The sequence below is a fragment of the Columba livia genome, chromosome 1 (genome assembly GCF_036013475.1).
Source record: "Columba livia isolate bColLiv1 breed racing homer chromosome 1, bColLiv1.pat.W.v2, whole genome shotgun sequence".
NCBI classification, from domain to species: Eukaryota; Metazoa; Chordata; class Aves; order Columbiformes; family Columbidae; genus Columba; species Columba livia.
Window position 1 is genome coordinate 130,045,541 of NC_088602.1, and position 18,734 is coordinate 130,064,274.

At 42.9% G+C, this 18,734-nt stretch overlaps 2 protein-coding genes across 16 annotated transcripts in view; one reads left to right on the forward strand and one right to left on the reverse strand.

Moving 5' to 3' along the window:
* The window catches only part of TULP3 (TUB like protein 3), a 38,307-nt gene extending 29,701 nt beyond the window's left edge, over positions 1-8,606 (reverse strand). For 3 of the 12 annotated variants that reach the window (XM_065029346.1, XM_065029320.1, XM_065029332.1), the window contains exons 1-3: positions 8,240-8,549; positions 6,942-7,210; positions 3,828-5,068 (exon numbers count right to left, since the gene is read on the reverse strand). In XM_065029346.1, the coding sequence (XP_064885418.1) occupies positions 3,828-3,868 (41 nt within the window). In that variant the 5' untranslated portion in view covers positions 3,869-5,068; positions 6,942-7,210; positions 8,240-8,549. Of the gene's footprint in view, positions 1-3,827; positions 5,069-6,941; positions 7,211-8,204 lie in introns of those variants that run through there. The other 9 variants (XM_065029279.1, XM_065029283.1, XM_065029344.1 and 6 more) reach the window with 9 other exon arrangements.
* Positions 8,607-8,635: 29 nt separating this feature from the next.
* On the forward strand, positions 8,636-17,991 carry FOXM1 (forkhead box M1). Of its 4 annotated transcripts, XM_021297626.2 has the most exons (9): positions 8,636-8,777; positions 9,582-10,178; positions 11,130-11,278; positions 11,490-11,711; positions 12,120-12,248; positions 12,811-12,855; positions 13,789-13,864; positions 14,491-14,672; positions 15,828-17,991. In XM_021297626.2, the coding sequence occupies exons 2-9, from the start codon at positions 9,629-9,631 to the stop codon at positions 16,872-16,874; spliced, it is 2,400 nt and encodes a 799-aa protein (XP_021153301.2). In that variant the 5' UTR covers positions 8,636-8,777; positions 9,582-9,628; the 3' UTR covers positions 16,875-17,991. The 4 variants fall into 4 exon arrangements, with proteins under 4 accessions (XP_021153301.2, XP_021153303.2, XP_064885339.1 ...); XM_021297628.2 differs by lacking the exon at positions 12,811-12,855; XM_065029267.1 differs by lacking the exons at positions 13,789-13,864; positions 14,491-14,672.
* Positions 17,992-18,734: the final 743 nt, after the last annotated feature.

Genomic DNA, 18,734 nt, shown 5'->3' on the forward strand with positions numbered 1-18,734 from the left:
CATAGGAAGTGAAGGTGATTCCTTCTTCACTCACACTGACAGCAGTGGCATAAAATTGCAGTCGCAAAAGCTTTTACTTTGAAACTGTACTCCTAGGAGTACATCTTAACATCTATAAAATATTTACGGATTCCTCTCATTTTGGACAGATTTCTTGATTATAATGTTCAGACTTGAAAGGGATGAAGCAAACAAGATATTAAGCCAATTCTCTTTTATCTAAGGATAAAATTTGTAGAATTACAAAACCGTGATTGTTAATTGCAAGGTCACCTGTGGCCAAACAAAAATACCCAAGGACTAACCGAGATACTGATAGGTTTTAAAAGGAAGTTTAAAATTCTCTCTCTTCCCTTGATTACAAGTATAGCTAAAATCATTAGCAAAGTATTTTGTGTTTTTTCCTCAAAATCATAATTAAAGTGCATCTATACAAAACAGTCAAGCCCAGCAGCCATCAAGATTCCTGACAACCACAACTGCACTAAAGTTTTTTAAATATAGAATCAGTCCATGGACTCATAATCTTTTGAAAATTTAGCTTTTTGACAATAGGTCCTTTTTTTGAAGACACTGAGGAAGTGTCCCGAAGTTCCTAAGTTCACAAACAGGAAACCACTAACCCATGCATGTCTAGTGACCCAAGAAGCAAAGAAATTATGGGAGTGACTGCTGTAGTTAACACAGAGTTTTGTAGTCTCTGTAGACTCAGTTCAAGATTTTTGTACCTTGAAAACTGTATTCCTTATACATGACACCTGCAAATCAGAAGCTGAAGCACATTTGGAAGGCAGCATGTGGGAAGCTTTTACTATTCCAGCGCAAAAAAGGTAAAGTTCAGTCTCCAAGATTCTAAAACACACACATACTGCCATAAGAACCAAATTCCTTTCTCAATATTTTAAAAGCTTACAATGATTTAGGTTGACTTTTATCTGAAAGTTTCTATTGTATTCAACGTAATTAATTTCATTTAAGTCTCAAAATGAAGAAAGAAGGTATAGCACATATCAAAAACATGAAATAGCACTAACAACCTTATTGTTTTCTAAAGCATTAATATAGTTGTGCCATGTCTACCCGAAAGTCAATAAAACTTTAAAATTACCTTGAACAATTTCAGTTGCAGCCACCTTAAATGGAAGACAGTGTTGGTAGACAAGCAGTTGGTTAACACAATGCCATAGTTGCAAGGGACAGCCTGTTTCAGAGATGGCCTAAAGCCAAGATCTCAGCTGTCTATCCATCAAGTATTCTACAACACGTTTACAAAACTGTATTTAGGTTTAACTTCTTCCCCTTACCTCTGTCTCCCAGAAATAAAATACTTTTTATATCTTAATGTGTATTTTACGTATTGCTCAATAGTAAAAGTAGTTCACACCGGGAAAGACACACACACAAAATACAACTGGTTCTCCAGTACAGCTCTTTTTTAACTTTACAGGTAGTATCTTAATTTCTACAAACTGCCAGTTATTATGTATCACATTTACTTTTTCTATTGCAACCCACTGTTTGGACAACTGAAAATTATTTTACCAAACAGGAGTTCTAATGACTAAATTAGTGATTTATGAATAATTTAACTATTCTCTTCTCAGGAAAATAAGATCCTTCTTTAAAATACAGTCTTTTGTCTTCCTGCAATTTATTATAGTGCTGCTGAATATTCTAAGTTCAAAGTCAGACCCCTGAAAATAATAGGCCTTAAGGTTCTATTTTAAAACTACATACTTTTATTTAGATTCATGTATTCTAGTTTTCTTGCTTTAGCCATTGAGACTAAGAAAGTTAAGAAAATGGACTTTGCTTCACAAACTGGGGGTGGGAGGGAAGCAGATATCACATGAACGGCCATTATTTTTAGGCTATTTCTGTGATTCACCCATGAAAGTATGCAAACATGTTTCTTAGTAGAAATAAATTGTACTAGTACAATTATTATCAGAAAAGATGCACCATTTCCTGTAGCTTCAATTCTGTCAAAATTAGATGTCTACTATCTATCCAAGGACATTCATGTGCCAGGTCACTGGTTTTTAAAAAACTGTTTCCAGAAGTGATATACAAATCCCAGCCTTTGAAGTCTGCATAAAGAATCATCTTCTAATGTTTCACAGCATATTTGGTTGACTCAAGCAACTACAGGACCCCTTCTAACTCTTTGGCCTGTTTTCATGCTCAATTAAAACTACCAAGTGTCATAAATAAACACAGTTTCTTCTCTATGCTGTGTTCACTATAATCCAGCTACTAGAAGTCTAGGTTTCTCTCTTTATTTGCTCTTCCTTTTGTGAAAAATGCAGTTGTGATTCGTGCTCAGATGTTTAATGTTTACAGGTATAACCAAATGAGGCACGGACTCTGAACTTGGAAAAGGGAAAGGTGGTTAAGTTCTATGTAAAAAGTTATGAAACTTGTTTAGGAAGTTATATTGATAGAGGGAACTAACATTTTAAGGGTTAAGCAACTATATAATAAGGGCCTACTAACAAGCTAACATTTTAAACCACATAATTAATATCTAGTTTAGAGCTGTATGTTAATAATTGTGCTAAAAAAAGCAGGACTTCATTAAATGCCAAGACTAGAAGTTTTACAGCACCAGCTGCAACCTTGAGGAGACAAGATAGCCAAGATTTACAGCAAAAAGATCGGGTTTCAGCCAGTTCCTCCTAATGAGCCAAAGGTAAAAAGTTCACTGTGACGAAGCTGAAGGAGCCTTCATCCAAAGACCCCTAAAGACCCTTCCTCAAATTCACCAAGTGACGTTGCGCAGGCGCAACAGGGGAGGGCCAAGGAGGGCAATATGTAAATGGTTATCTGAGACTCATTTTAATAAAAAGCAGGAAAGGTCATCAATATGTATAGGCGTTTCTGGGGTCATTATGAATATGTAATACCATACTGTATTTAAGCACACTTCTTATTGTTAAAAGTGTGCGTGTTGGGCGAAGTGAATACCCTGTGCACCCAGCGCTGTTTTGCTCATGCTCTAATGAACACGTGTTTAAAGAATACAATTAAGGAATTGGATTAAACGTTGTTTATCCATAGAAAGAGCGTAAGTTATTTATTTCACTTTCTATATCCAGAGGCCCAAAGTGCATTTTTTCCTGTGCTTTTATAATCACACTCGTTCTGTCAAAACCCATTTTCACTGCCTGCCTGCGTCCTCACATTCAGTTTCAAATAATTTTGGTTTTGAGCTATTCAAGTGTCACAGGCATAAACCCTTTCCAAAATATCTGCTCCAAAGTTGACAGTTGTTTTTCCTCTTACATCAGTTAAGTTCCATTCAGTCATTTCCCTTTCCTTTGCAATGGCATACGGAGTATGTTACCATAGACCCCAAGAGCTTAATCAGGAACAGAAGAGCACAGTAACATTGCAAGAATGCTTCACAGCAACACCTAGAAACAAGCAGAGTGATCCGAGACCACACAAACCCAGTTTAATCTATATTGAGAGGACGCATACACAACACATAACGTCGAAGGGTTAAGTGCGCACAGTACAACCGGGTTACACAGCCGTTACGCGCGGGCAGGAAGCGGGCGTTACGAGTGCACCACCGGCCCAACAGCGCGACGTCACCCGGCGGGTGGTGACGCCACACAGCCGCATGCGGCTCTGTCCGCCCAGGCCCAGCTGCGGCCGCTCAACGCACCATCTGGCGCTCCACAGCCGGGGGCGCCGCTTCTGATGCAAGGCAGAGCTGCACGCAGCCCCGGGTCAGGTCGCCTCCCCGAAACTGCACCCACCCGCCGGCAGGGGCCTCGGCCAGGCACCCGCGGGTTCCTGCCGCCCACGACCCCTCTTACCTGTCGTCGATAGGGCCACTTCGGCCCCTCGCGCCCTCCATCCCCAGCCCCGCTGTTGCTATGGGTCCAGGCCGCCGCGCCCAGCTCCGGCCTCACCGCTACCCTTGGCAACAGAACTCGGTACTGAAGTGCGGCGCCATTGGTTGAAAGCGCAGCACACGGGCCGTCTATTGGCCACGGGGCCTCGGCAGGACGAGAGCCACTTGCGCCGGGTCTGAGCCCAGGCCCGCCCCCTTCTCTCGCGCGCCGTAGGGCGAGGCGGGTCTCTGCGCCAGCAGCGCCGGAAAGCGTATAGGAGAGAGTGAGGGCAAGGCCGCGGTGCTGCCTGCCCTCTGCCTCGTCCGGAGTTGGAGTAACAACCTCTTCAAGCAGTCACGTCGCTTAGAAAGCTCTTTTCAGAGCCCTCTTCCCCAAGGGAGCCTGGCCCAACATACCCCCATCCCCGAGAGAATACCCTCTGCCCCTTTGTGGCATTCATCAAGAGAATTCAGCTAGCAGCAGCACAGGGCTTGGATTAAATCATCTACCCTCTTAATCCTTGAAAGTGACATTGGGACATGTCTTTTCCCACCAAGTTAGATGTCAGCCTGCCTCCTTGAGAGCTCGGGGTTTGCCTTCACCAGTACATCAGCAGCACGCAGCTTCCCCCTTTCCTGCAGGTATTTCATTAGATGAGGCCGCTGTCTCCAAGTAACCTTTACTCCATACTCATGCTCGGGAGTATCTGTAACTAGTATTGCTGCTGACTCCCCCCTCCCACAGGGATCAATACCGAATGCCAGCTCTTTTTCTGCATGCCAAGCATGGCTACTTAGTTGTGGTAAAGTGCTGCTGCATCTCCAGTGTGTTATGGAAGGCACCTGTGGAGTGTCTACACCTGAGGGACTATAGACTTCTGGCTGCACAGGCTGAGGAACAGGTAACAAAGGTATTTCACTACAGTTTTCCAGACTCTTCACCTGGATGTTGGCTTTTGCTGTTGTCCCTTTTTTGGGCTGGCTGTAAGAGTGCTGTGTGTTCTTCCTTGAGTGATTTGGATGATCCAAGGGCTGGACTGCATATTGGTCTGGATTCTTAAAACTTAAAGAAGGAAATATGCAGGCTGTAGCTCTTTGACAAGCTCCTCCTGCATGAAACACACTGTGGTTGACATCCTGATTCTGGTGTCTGTGAGGACCACAATGCTTCTTCTGGCAAGTTTTCAACACCACTGACTTAGTTGTTTCAAATTGTGGACACACCTGAAGGGAAAGACATAGCAATAATAATAATAAAAAAAATATTCTCCAGACAAAAGGAATGCCAACCTGATTCTACTCTCTCACCTATCAAATCTTTTTTCACTATGTCATCTGGTCTACAGCTAAGAAAATCATTACTGACAGCTGCTAAGCAGGACATACCTCTGAACTTCATCATGTTTTGCCACTGTTCTCTGTAAAGTGATTGTGGTGCAAGTGAGCTGTTCTCTGACAACTTAAAAAGCACTCAAGATCTGAGTTTTAAACAAAAGTCTAACTGGTGTCTACTCCTGTAACCCCTGTAGATTTAAAATAGTTCAAACCTGGATCGTGTTTGTTTGGTTTTTTTTCTGCGTCTTAGCACAACTCTGAATAGATTCACTGAACTACGTTCTCAGTCTCCCTGAGGAAGTTGAACTGAGAGCAATCCAAAGTTATTTAAAGGATTCCCACTTAGCTCCATCACCTTAAATTATCTTAATAAGGCTCTAAGAATATTCCCTCAAAACATATTTACTTCAAAATACAGATAATCTCTCTGTTCTGGAGTAACAAATCAGCCAAAAGCCACTTCTAAAATCAGTTTTCTATAGAAGATGGTCAAAGCTCAACAATCTATATTTCTTTGAAAGAATCTGGACTCTTGCTCAAAACCTGGAAATCCTTACTATGGTATTCTCTGTCTTCCTGAGTATAAACAAAAAGAGTCAGGTTCCACTTCTTACAATTTGTTTTTCCTTAGAGCACACCAAACTGGGTTCCAGCTATGATAATTACAGATCACTTTCAGCATTCCTAAGTTACTACATTAGTCCCTCAAAAAAAACTAAGTGAAATTTAATTAAGGATAGTGACTGTATGCTGTACAACTGAACTGTTTGAATGCAAAGCCTTTGTGCAGGAAGAAAGAAATTATTCCCTGACAATTGTATCCTGGCATATACTTAAAAGAACATAGGTGAACCACTGACTTTAAGGATATGATTTCCTGGCTTCAGAGGACATGTAGGGTAGTTCTTTACCAATGCAGGAATCTAGCAGTCAGGAAGGTATGAAAAACTTAGATAACATCAAGAAGAAAGGAGCAGAAAATCAATTACCACTGAAACAAGTCAACAGAAACTCTGCAGAGGATGATTCAAGAAGTTACAAACCTACCAGGATCTTCAAATGCAAAAATATAACAGTTTCAGTGCTGATAGCTTCAAACAAACTTTAGAATCATTGTATATTTTAAATCAAAGAGCCAAGTACCAGTGTGAGCATTTCCACCTCTTCCAAACAAAAAGAATGCTTATTAACCGTAGTTATTTTACTTAATATTTCAGAAGCCATAAACCTAACTGCCTCAAGCATATAAAAAAATAAAAAATTGAACACACGATACTTCAAGGTTAAGGCATGACAAAAATAACTCCAGGTCACCAGTAACAAAGGAATGTTTCATGCAGGTTTGAAACCACACTTCCCAAGCCTGCTTTGTAAAAGAGCAGACAGTCAAGCAGCGATAACACTTGAACAGAGTTCCCCTAGGTGATGACTGTTGTAAAGGAAATGTCTTTGCAGCACCTGTTTGCTTAAAAAACAAACAATCTTTCCATTACATGATATAAGGAGTACCTTAGGACATTGCAAACAGTCCTTGGAATACTTTTTCAGACCAGAAAAGGAGCCCATTAGAAGAATGCTACAGAGAGAAACTATTCAAAACACACAGAATGGAAAAGATAGCAGGTTAGATCAAATAATCCTGAAGTGAAAGCCAATGTTCTCTAAATTCAGCAGTGTCAAATTTAAACAAAACATTTAGTACCTCACATGTAACGTACAGGCGAAACTGAAAAACTATCACTGTGGGATGTTCAATACCAACCCAGGCAACAGAGGTATTCCGGCCTACAGATTTTGTAGGAACGCGTCTTGGATTCTCAGCTGAACGTAGTGGAGTTTCATAGCAATGGACGGGTCCCTCTTGCGGCCTCTCAAGGAATACCAGCTCTGCCGTCCTGCATTTGTGGGTACATTTCTTCTTCGGAGGCATCAAAAAAATATGGTAACAACACTGAGAAACCTCATGGTGCTTGCTAAAGCCAATTGGAAAAAGAGGAAAGCACCCAAGGAGATGCTAAAGAGCTCTCAAATCTGTAGAAGGCAAATAAATGGACTTGAAGACAAACTTGATTGGAAACTTCAGATCTATTTTTTAACAAAAGTAAAACTTTTATGAGTGGTACATTGTCCACATCTCTATACAGACTTTGTCCTACCAGTTTGACCTTCCATCAAATTTCAGGTAGATTTAGAAATGCACAGCAGAATAGATAAATGCTCCAAAGCGTCACTAAAGCCAATAGGCAAATACATTGGGGGACACATAAACACAAACAAAGCAAGTGATCCAGCAGCAAAAGGAGTTCTGAATTTGCCTTTGAGAAAGACTCAATGTTACTGGAAAAATTTTATTTCTTATGAAAACACGTATTTTAAATACAAAAAACAGGCAAACACACAGAGGCATTTTCCTTCATAAAAGTGTTTTAGAAGCAATTTAGAAGAAATCCATTTATGATAAGGCTTGACTAAAATACCGAAATATAGAACCAACTATATTTAGAATAGGCTTGGCCACTGAAATTTTAAGGAAGTTCAAGCCACTAGGAGAGAAGACAAAAAGAACTGGAATGGGAGTAGCTGGTCTACTGAACCAGCTATGTCAACATCTATAAAAAAAAAAAAAATAAGTAATTTCTTTATATTAGCTCAATATCTAGTCTAGTCACAGGAAAAGAGTGGTTTAAGAACTTGTAATCATAAAAACTTGTTTTCTTTTTTCAATTTAACCCATAAAACTGTTAGTACTCGCAAGATATATTGTAGGGCCAAGATAACCAGAAGTCTTTCCATTTCTAGTTGCTAACTACCCATACTTTTTAATTTCAGGATTTTTTAAGTTTTTAAATACAGAACATACTTGATATTTCCCTCCTGTATTCTAAATATCTTGCAAGATTTTTTTTTTCACCTAGTGAATAAGCTTTAATTTAAATTACATTGAACTTAATTTTCCACTCAGAAACAGGTTAGCACAAACGAGAAATCTGAACGAGAACATTTTCTGAGAAACACATTATCTTACCAAATACATAAGACTGCATCAGCCTGACTGCTCACCAAACACACGGCCTCCTCAAGGAGTCCTGCGAACCCCCTGACAGCCACAACACCCGTTAAACGGTGAAGCTCCGTCAGCTTTTCCCGAGGGACGACCCGAGGTCAGCGACTGGTGCTCGGGCACACGGCAAGGCTCCCAGCACGAATCGGCTAGACTGTAGGGAGCTCCGGGGCTGCCTCTGCCGAGGTGGGGACGGCTCTCCTAGGACAGGGCCCGCACCCCAAGCACTAGACGAGCAAAGGCTCCGAAGAAGAGCGATACGACCGCACAGCTAAAACCGTACAGACCCACCGATCCCCAGACAGCCCCAGCTCTCCCCACGTCACCGCCACATCCGTATCCCCCGCCGCCGCAGCCGATTGGCCCGGTGTCGCCCCACTTCCGCCCATCTCATTAGCCCAGGCCGTCACGTGGTGCCAACGAGTCGCCAGGCGCCAAATTCAAACCGGGAAACGATCTCTTCTGCGAACAGCAGCCGAGTCCGGAAGTGCCGGAGTTGCCGCTTCCCTCCTTACGTGCTGTCCGGCTGGGGAGTTGGTGAGTCGTGACCTGCGCCCAGCACCCTCCATCCACCACCACTTCTCGCTCACCGGTGTCTCCCCGCAGTAGCTTGAGGCAGAGGCCGGCAACCTCTCGAGAGCCAGGCTGAGAGTGGAGGGCGTCTGGAAGAGGGAAACGTCTGGGCTCAAACTGGGGCGGGGATGCCCTGAGGCACTCACCGGCAGGCACGGCAGGGTTGGGGTTGGGGTTGGAGTGGGTGAAGAAGGAGCCTTTTAGCACTGCCTCTGACCACCCGCGGGGCCGTGCGGACACAGGGTTGCTCCTGGGCCTGTGCTGGTGGTAGCAGCTCGAGGCCTTTTGAAGTGGCTCACTCCCGCAGGGGTGCAACCTTTTTGAGTCTGAGGAAGGGTGATTCTTCTGTCGTTGTTTTCCTGTGATCTTTCTCTAAGAGTGTGGAGTAGATTGCAAAGGGCCACGTGTGTGCCTGTTTGTAATGCTGAGCATTTCTGTTTGTGGTCTCTGGCTGCTGGGTAGCACCTAATTTTAGGGCTGTCTGCTCTTTGCACATAGTTTTTATCTGCTGGACTCTTCGTAGTTTGTGTCTATGTAGGTGATTCCTACTGAGACTTTATTTGTTGTTTGTTTTTTTTGTGGGGGGTTTTTTGTTTGTTGGTTTTTTGTTTGTTTTGTTGTGTGTGTGTGTGTGGTTTCTTTGTTTGTTCCTATCTTCGTACCAGTTGCTGAGAATGTGTGTTCTGTGGGAGACTTTTAGCAGTTTGCTGCACCTTTCCTAGCTGTTCTTGCCCTCTGCACTGTTATGTTGAATCTTGTGTTTTGCAGGATTTGTTCTTGTCCCTTTCAATGGAGAGTGACTGTATAGACCAATAATGAGGACCAGCCCTTGCAGGCCCTTAATTCTCAAAAGACGGAAACTGACCCTTCCACAGAAAGACATATCCAGTACTTCAGCAAAAGATGAGAGCAGTGGTCAGGATGAAAAGATTCATATGCAGGAGCACAGCCAGGAGGACCGACACAACAGCCAACCCAGAGACAAAAGGAACTGTACCCTGCAGAAATTCCCAGCAGCAATAAAGATAATTGACCATCCTACCATGCCCAACACACAAGTGGTGGCCATCCCTACGAATGCTGATATCCAGAGCATCATAGAGGCACTGACAGCAAAAGGAAAAGAATGCGGCAACAATGGGCCAAACAAGTTCATTCTCATTAGCAGTGAGGGCACGTCTCGTTCAGCAGGTCCAACACCATCACAGCATCTCCCATCAGAGAAGAAACCCGGTGCAGCAACCAAGGCTGCAGGTGGTCAAGAAAGGGACAACAATGTTAGACAGACACCTGGTCTTGCAGGAGAGACTATGCACTGCCATTCAGGACTTGATTTGGTGCTTGGACAGGAACAGGAGAGCAACAGTATGTAATCTTTACCTTTTTTTTTTTTTTTTGTCAGATAGACAAAGGGATGTGAAGTGGGCCAATGAGAGTAGTACTTTTTGGTGGAAGAGATGGCATATAAAGGTGTATAGCAAAGCAAAATTTTAGTGCTAGGGGAAGAAAGGGCTGGCTTTAGGAAGTCAAGTCTAGAAGAACAAAATACTAAGTTTTATTTAGCAAAAGGGTTATGGCTGAATTCAAGACTAACATAGAATACCCTAGTCAGTGACAAAACATATAGGCCTAGAGTTTGAAAAAGAGATGATTCCCATTCTTCAATAACTAAGTGGCAAGTCTGTTTCCTTCTTGGCTGTCTCATGAAGCTGTGGAAAAGGTGTTAGAATTAGGATGGATTTTACTTTGAAACATTGTTCAGATCAAATTTGTATTTGCAACTTAAAATAGCGATGTAGCTCTTGGGTTGTAGTAAGTCTTATCTCAGAGTATAGTACTGTCTGCCAGGAACACATAGACAGCTGCAATAGCTGCATTTCTACAACCAGCCTAATGAAAAATGACACAACTGTATTAGTTTTCATTGCTGCAGTTCAGAAATGTTCAGTCACATGAGCTTCTGACTTGGGTACTGTGCTAGGTCTTTCAGCTGGAGGTTGTCACCACCTTCCTTGGCCTCTGCATACTAGATTCATCCTTTAGCTAAAAATATTTGAATTATTGAAGTACCAAATCAACATTGTCCTGTTTCAATTGAGAGCAGTAGTCTGGTTCGAATGCTTGTTTTTAAGACTGCAGCTTTTTTCAGAAGTTGGGCAGATTCGAGGTTGAATTCCTTCCACAAAAAACATTAGCATTGCAATACCGTCTTGTCCCTATCTTGAGACAGAGATACCTCCTTTGGAAGTATGCCTTCGTTTTGGGAGAGAGGGTTACTTGTGAGTAAGCAGAGCTATGGGCTTGTTGTCCCAACAGGCAGTGGCAAGACAATGAGCTCTGTGTTGGACGATAGTCTCACTAACATCCAGTGGCTGGGGAAGATGAGATCTGGTGGGCTAAGTCCCTGTTCTGTGAAGGGAGACACAGAGAAAGAGAACCAGATACCTCTGCGGGAAAAAATCAAGGTAAGTAGAAGACAATGGAGTATGTGGTGAAACTTTTTATAAGGAGATAATCCATGTGCATCAGAAGACTTGCAAGAACTAGGCATCACCATCTTTAAGTAACCCAAGTTTGGCCTTTACTGATTTAAACAGCAGAACCTGCAGGATCCAGGGCTGTTCTGTGGTCCTTGTCAACTTTGTGAGCACTCATGTTTCATTCCTTCTGTCTCAGACTGCAGAAGATCCTACTGCTGCTGCAATTCCTACTGCCGCTGCCACCTCCTCCCCCCCATGGCAGGGTTCAGTGTCGGAGCGACCTCCTTACTCCTACATGGCCATGATCCAGTTTGCCATCAACAGCACTGAGAAGAAGCGTATGACTCTGAAGGACATCTATACCTGGATTGAGGATCATTTCCCATATTTTAAACATGTGGCTAAGCCAGGTTGGAAGGTAACAAGCAGGCAATCTAGTTGCTGTGGGCCACAGGGTGACATTATCAGAAGTCTTCTGGATGAAAATGAAAAGTTGTTCCCTGGCCTGCAGAGCAATACGGAAATTAATTTAAACACCCCACCTCAGATACCCTCCCATTTCATGTGTTCCCTGTTCCACTTCTTCTACCCCTTTTCTCATTCCACTTAGGCAAGATGATGGGATGTTTAATCACTGGAGTAAGAACAGGGATCTCAAGAGTAAATAGAGTAAGAGTTGGCTGGGTAGGCAGTGAATATGAAGGTCCATGTTGTCAACATTTTGGAATGTAATCCCTCTGCCAGGCAGTCATGTCTCAGGTAGGCCCTGCTGTGCTGATAAGAAAACTACCCCTTTTCAACCTCCTTCTCATTCCTTTTTCTCCAGAACTCCATTCGGCACAACCTGTCCCTTCATGATATGTTTGTCCGTGAGACATCTGCTAGTGGTAAAATCTCTTTCTGGACTATTCACCCTGATGCAAACCGTTGCCTGACGTTGGACCAGGTATTTAAGGTGAGTGGCTTATGCAAAGAAAACAGGACAAGCTAGCCAGTTCTGAAGTGCCACACTAGCCATATGCACCTTATTTTAACAGGAAAGTTACATTGCTTTGACATCAGCCTTTTTGTGCTGGATTCAGTCACTTCTCTTGACAAACAGACAAGGTCTGTATTTGAAAGAAAGGAGCTGTGGCTGTGTATATGAACTGGAGCTTCTGTGGGATGTTTATCCTTCAGGTGGTGTGCCAAATGTAATAGTGAGCTTGTTCAACCTCTTTCCATGGGTCTGATTCAAATTCGTAGCGAGAAGCTTTCCACTGGAGTCGACCAGGATTTCCTATGCTGTTTGATTAGACAGTCATAGGATGGAATTGCTCTACCCCAACTGGGTACTTTTGGAAGTACCAATTTGAGGGAGAAACAGAGCTTGTGAGTCTGGTATAGGTGTGTTTAGCCTCTTCTGTGTCTTCTGCAGTGTTTGCTCAGATTATACAAGGTTAAAATATCCCATTTGTTCCCTTTTGGTTGATAACTTCATCTTATTTTTCTCCCTCTCAATGCCTTGCTGCCACCAGCCACTGGACTTGGGGTCACCAACATCGCCTGAGCACTCTGAATCAGTAAGACTTACCCTCTGGCTCGGGGCTTGGGCTTCCATTCTTCTCTTGCCAGTCACTGAAGGAAAGGACAAGAGGCTTGGGGAGGGGGACTCGGTCACTACTGCACCTGGTCGTATAACTCCATGCACATCCTTTTAGGGGAAAGGAGTTAAGCCAAAGATTAATTGCCTTCAGATAATATGCTCTCTCTACAGCTGGTAGAGCAGTACAGCTTTTCTAGAAGCCTACTGCTGGGATGCAATGGGCACCAACAGGCTTCAGAGAACAAGTCCAGACAGATTTCTTGTAAAATCTTCATCTTCATGGCAGCAGTCCCAATCTGTTCTAGGGCTCAGATACAGAGATAATAGGATCTCTCTGTGCTTCTTTTTCATTTTGGAATTCAGCTGCATTGTGACTCTCAGAAGGATGAACTTGTTTGCTGTCTCTTTTGCATTTGCCAGTGTTAACAATGACAGATTTTCAAGCAGCCAGTGACTTTTCTATCACAGCTACAGCCCTGGCCTTCTTCCCATCTGCTTAGACTTCTGATTCCTCTGTTGCCTGTGCTATTCCACTTGAACATTTATCTGGTCTATACTTTGTATAGAGATCCAATATACAATAAATTTATCCTATTCACTTTCCTCAGACACCGAAATCAGGTCACTTCTGCAGTAGAGCCTGCAACTGGAGCAGCTCTGTCATGCCATCTTTTTCTACACAGCTTTTGGTTGGCAGCTGGCCTTGAGATGGCATGGCTGCAAAACATCAAGTGGTACAGAGATAAAGCTGGCATGAGTGCTTGGTCCTAACAGCTGCTCTCTCTGTATTAGTGCAACACAGGTTTCTGGATTCGCAGTTCTAAATGAGGCAACAGAATAAAGACGGATTTTTCTCTTTAAATCTCTTTCTTTTCTCCCTCTCCGCTTTCTTATTTCACAATGACTGCAGAAGCAAAAGCGACATCTTCCTGATCCTCAGAAGACCACGGGAAGCAACAGCAGCAAAGCTGAACCCCAGAATGCACGTGAGTGTCTACATCAGCCTAGGCCAAAGAGAATCAGTCCCATAAATCTGAAGCACTCTTCCAGATACCCTAAGGCAGGGGAGTCACATTCATTTTCACTGGGGACCACATCAGCCTTGTGATTGCCTTCAAAGGGCTGAATGTAGGAGTAGTTACCTTTATACAGTTCTAAAATTACATTTGGCCCTTTGAAGGCAACCACAAGGCTGATGTGGCCCCCAGTGAAAACAAGTTTGACACCCCTGCCCTAAGGAATAAAAGTGGCAACTGTTATCCAGGTTTAGCAGCTTTTAGGCTTCCTACTGTCAGGTTTGGAGCTGAAGGCAGCATTGCTGTCTCAGAGAGGATGTGCTGGGAAGATGGTGGAGATTGGGTACTCATATGGAGTGAGAACAGAGCTTGCCCCAACTTGAGGGCTAGGATCTGTATGAAGGACTATTTTCTTGTTCATGAGGCCTTCTGGCTTGGGATTTGTGTCCTCAAAATTAGCAGAGAAGTCAGGTGGGTCTATCTCTGATTGGATGTTTACTTTGGGGTATTTGAAGGACTTCCTGTTAAATGCCTGGGTTTTGGGAGGTTGTAGTGGAAGGGCAAGAGGCTAGAAAGTTCATTCTTTTCCATTCCAGGACGAAAGATGAAGCCTTTGCTTCCTCGCATCAACTCCTACCTGGTTCCAATCCAGTTTCCTTTGAGTCAGCCTCTTGTCTTGCAGCCTTCTATGAAGGTTCCTCTACCCATGGCACAGGGAGCATTCCTCAACAGCTCAGAGACTTTCCGGAGCAATAAGCGTGTGCGCATTGCTCCAAAGGTTGGTTTCTTGTTTTCTGAGGGTTTTTTTTTCTTTGGTTCTTTTGTTTGGTTCTGTGTTTTGCTTTTTCTTTTTTTTTCTTTTTTTTTTCATTTTTTGGGGGCAGGGGTGTTTGTGTTGTTTTTCTGTTCCTCTTGCCTTTTGTGGACCCTGTTGTTCATGTGGTTCCTTTGTCCATCTTTACTAGGTGCTCTGAAACTAAGCTCATATTGAGGAACTAGCTAGTGACAATGCTTTCTGTTCTTTTCTGTCTCTAGGGTGATTATTACCTGCTAGTTGACTTGCTATAAGGATGTTACTATAATTCAGTAGAGGAGAGAGCTCTATGGATTGGTCAAGGAAATTTTTTCTCTACTGCTTGGATGTGAAGAAATGAGAATGGGAGAAATGGCTTTGTTCTGTCCCTAGAACATTCAAATTTTTGGTAGCTCTGAAGAGATGTATCATAGGGAACTTCTTCTGAAAGTGCATTTATTTGCATGCAGTCTTTCCCAGAGGTTTTCAGTACCTGCTGTTTGCTAATTCTCTGGATTTCCCAGTTATTCTGGGCTCAAGCAAAACAGCTATTAAACAGGCCTTTCTCTTGGAATCTCACTGACTGATCTTGGATGCTTAGGCATTGTAAAGCTTTAACTTCCATTCAGTCTAACTATAATCCTGTTTTCGTTTGTGTGCCTGCTGCTTTATATTCTATCCTGCTATGATTTCTCTTTCCCCTGTGCTCTTTTTCTTTTGATAACATCAGTTTTTTTCTTTTCTTTTTTTCCCTGTTTTCTGGGAAAGCTGTCCTTATTTCATTATTTCACATGTAGGTAGCATAAGGAGGAGTCAAAGGGCTTACAATCTTTCAGAAGTATTCAGGTCTCCTTCTCTGTGTACTCCTGGGAGTTCCTCATAGCAGAAGTGCTTTGAAGTGCATGACTTCCAGTCAACTGAGCTAAAATCCTTTCCATGTGATCTGTGGGCTTGTTTGTATCAACTTCACACAGAGATCAATCTCTAGCTGTTATAGTTACTACTTTCTGAAGATCCTCCTCTTAACTGTTCTGCTATCCTTAAGTGACAGTCTTTCTTTTCTTCCTTCCACTATCATTTGCATTTTAGGTGGGTCAGATCATTGCTTACTGCCTGCATATCACTTGTGTTTGTTTCTAGACGTCACTCTCTGCAGAAGAGCCATCCTCTTTACCCATGGCTGCTATCAAGGAGGAGAGTCAATGTGATGAACGTTCATTTTCCCCAACACATTCCCTAAAGGAGACAAGCTGCCAGCCTGGTGAGGAATCAGCTTCTTTCCCTGAGAACATCTGTATAAAGGAGGAAGAAAGCTCTCAACTGGATGACTGTCTGTCCCCATTTGCCTCAACCCTAACAGTAAAGGAAGAGCGAGGCTTGTTCCTCCCAGTCTCATCCACAAAAGAGAAGAAACAATTCACCGTACTGAAGTCACCATCTAATGGTGACACGTTAGTTATAAAGAGGCGTGAAAGGCTGGAAGTGGGAAGATCCAGAAGGAAACAGCGCCTAGCACTGCCTTGCTCAGAAGAGCCTGTCCTTGTTTTGCCAGAAAGCAATGGCTTTGACCCCTACCAGTTAGGGACAGAGTCCCCTTTCCTTCAGGAATGCCAGCCTCTTGAGAATGTGTCACAGCTTAGTTGCTCACAGGGGGAAGAGGGGCCCTTTAAAACACCAGTCAAAGAGATTTTCAGCAAATTGCCAGTTTCTTCCACTCCCAGCAAAGCCTCAGCAACTACTACCTCCCCACTAGGAGGCCTTGACCCCTGGAAGTCTGCATTCTTATCCAAGGGAAGTCATGAGCTGGACTTCAGTCCAGTGAGAACCCTTCAGTTGCCATTCACACCCCTCCAGGAGAACCAAGACTTGCTGGACTTCAACAGCACACCGATTAAAAATGCCCTCTTTGAGTCCCCTCAGGAACTGCTGAATACAGAATCCAGTGACATAGTGCATGCCCCCCTCATGAGCTCTCCAGCTTTCACTCACGAGTCTACTAAGCAGTCAGCTGTTGAACTGCCAGCCAGTGGCTTTACTGAAAACCGGTCACTCATGGAGGGCCTGATCCTAGACACCATGAATGACAGTCTGAGCAAAATCCTTCTAGATATCAGTTTTCCTGGTCTGGAGGATGAAAACTTAGGAACAGACATTAGTTGGTCTCAGCTCATACCTGAACTGAAGTAAACTGGCCTGAGGACTGAATTTGGCTTGTTCTGGTATTACAGAAAGCACTCTTCTGAGATCTGTTCATGTAGTCTAAGGGGACTGCTTTTAACTAATTCCCACATTCATGGGAACACAGGGCATTATTGACTCCTGCTAAGCTGGGAGACAGGCCCATTAGCTGCTATGAGCTGTATTTATAAGCTGCAATAGACTATTTTATGTGAAACGGGATAGAACCTCTTTAACCTTGTGGTAGAGGTGAGGGTGCCTGGAGAGAGGTTATAAAGAGAATGTCTAGGCAGGCCCTGAATGGTATTTGCTGTTCAACATATCAGATGAAATGGATGCACTCCTCAGTTATGTACAATAGGAAAGAGCGTAGGAACCTCCTAACTCTGTCCTTACTTCCCTTTACTTCCTTCTCCTATTACTTAGTATCTTCTGTATAGTTTTAATGGCTGTAAATACTGTACATTCCTTAAACTAGCCCTTAATTATAATAAGATTTTTATTCTTGTAGGGTTATGGGAATATTTGGGCTGGTAAAACACTTAGAGTGTTTTCCATATGTTCCACATCTCCTGTAATCTTCTACTCTAGATAAGAGCCCAAAAAAACTTTTTTCTTTGACTTTTGAAACACACTGATCTAGACTGTTCTGAAGGTTACTGGGGCAAAGATCTGAAAAATCACCTATATGTGACTCAAGCTGAAACAGATTATCTAGATTGCAGCATAAAATTTTGGCTTGGTTTCCTCTTCCCAGGCTGCGATCGAGAAGAGCTTGCATCAAGCTCTATAACTCTTCTGGTTCCAGAGTCCTATTATTATGTACCTAGAGGACTAGGTAAAGTCACTGTTGCAGTAAGATGAACTTCTGTTGAATGGTTAAAGCTGCTACAATCATCAGTTGAAAAGGTAAAAAAAGAACCTATAAAGGCTGATATTTCCACTGAAAAGTGACCTCTGGAAACACAAAGTATAGCTTCTCTTGGTGCAATAGGACAACTCATCCAAGTTCTCTAGAAGTCATGTCAAAAGAGGAGATTGCTATGGAACAGACCTGATCTTTCTGCTTACAGGCAAATGATGGTTCATGCATCTACATACTCAATAAAGCTTCTGTGGGAACACAGCTGTGTATTGTCTTTACTGCTTTCACTCTTAGCAGTGTGCTCAGACTAGGCCTTAGCATGAATAACTGTTTTTTGGTTGTCTAACGTGTTTTCTGTGATCACATAAGTGATCATTAAGACACTTCCAGTATTCCTCTGGCCATACCACGTTGGATTTGGTTGCTCAACCCCCTTGCTTCATATAATATACTTTTTCCTGCTGTTCACAGGCCAGTCCTGACTTTACAAGTTGGGAACATACTAACTTAGTCTAAAACATTAGAATACTGCCAGCAAGCTAGTTTCTGTACTTTAGAAATACAAAACAAGTCTCACTCAAAAGTATGTATTGCTGTTTTCACCTATAAACACAAAACTGGATTCAGATGTGTGTGGTTTTCAAAACTGCAGTTCTCTCCTGTGCTTGAGGTTATTTGCCCTTAGAAGTTGTTTCAAGCACTTTGTATTGATGATTATTGTTTCAGTTTTTCTGAAAAGGAATATTGGACTCCCTGATCTGCATTTCTGTCTGCTTAGCACAAATGACTGGTCAGCTTGAGACCAAAAATGAAAAATGTTTTATGAGGCTGCCATATGAATTTTGGGCCAGAAGTTTTTTGTCAGTGATGAGAAGTTGAAGTTCCATCACTTCTGACTGAGTCTCAGGGTTTCTTTGCCTCTAAACAGGAAATAAGAGAGGACTTCAGAAAGCTTTAGGACTGAGAACTGTATTGATTTGCCAAGACTGCCATTAGGGCAGGAG

Excerpts from the sequence above, each read along its gene's own strand:
- FOXM1 (XM_021297626.2), top strand. The coding sequence starts at position 9,629 with ATGAGGACCAGCCCTTGCAGGCCCTTAATTCTCAAAAGACGGAAACTG. Across the intron at positions 12,249-12,810 it reads CGTTGGACCAGGTATTTAAG|CCACTGGACTTGGGGTCACC; the intron begins GTGAGTGGCTTA and ends TGCTGCCACCAG. Across the intron at positions 14,673-15,827 it reads GTGTGCGCATTGCTCCAAAG|ACGTCACTCTCTGCAGAAGA; the intron begins GTTGGTTTCTTG and ends GTTTGTTTCTAG.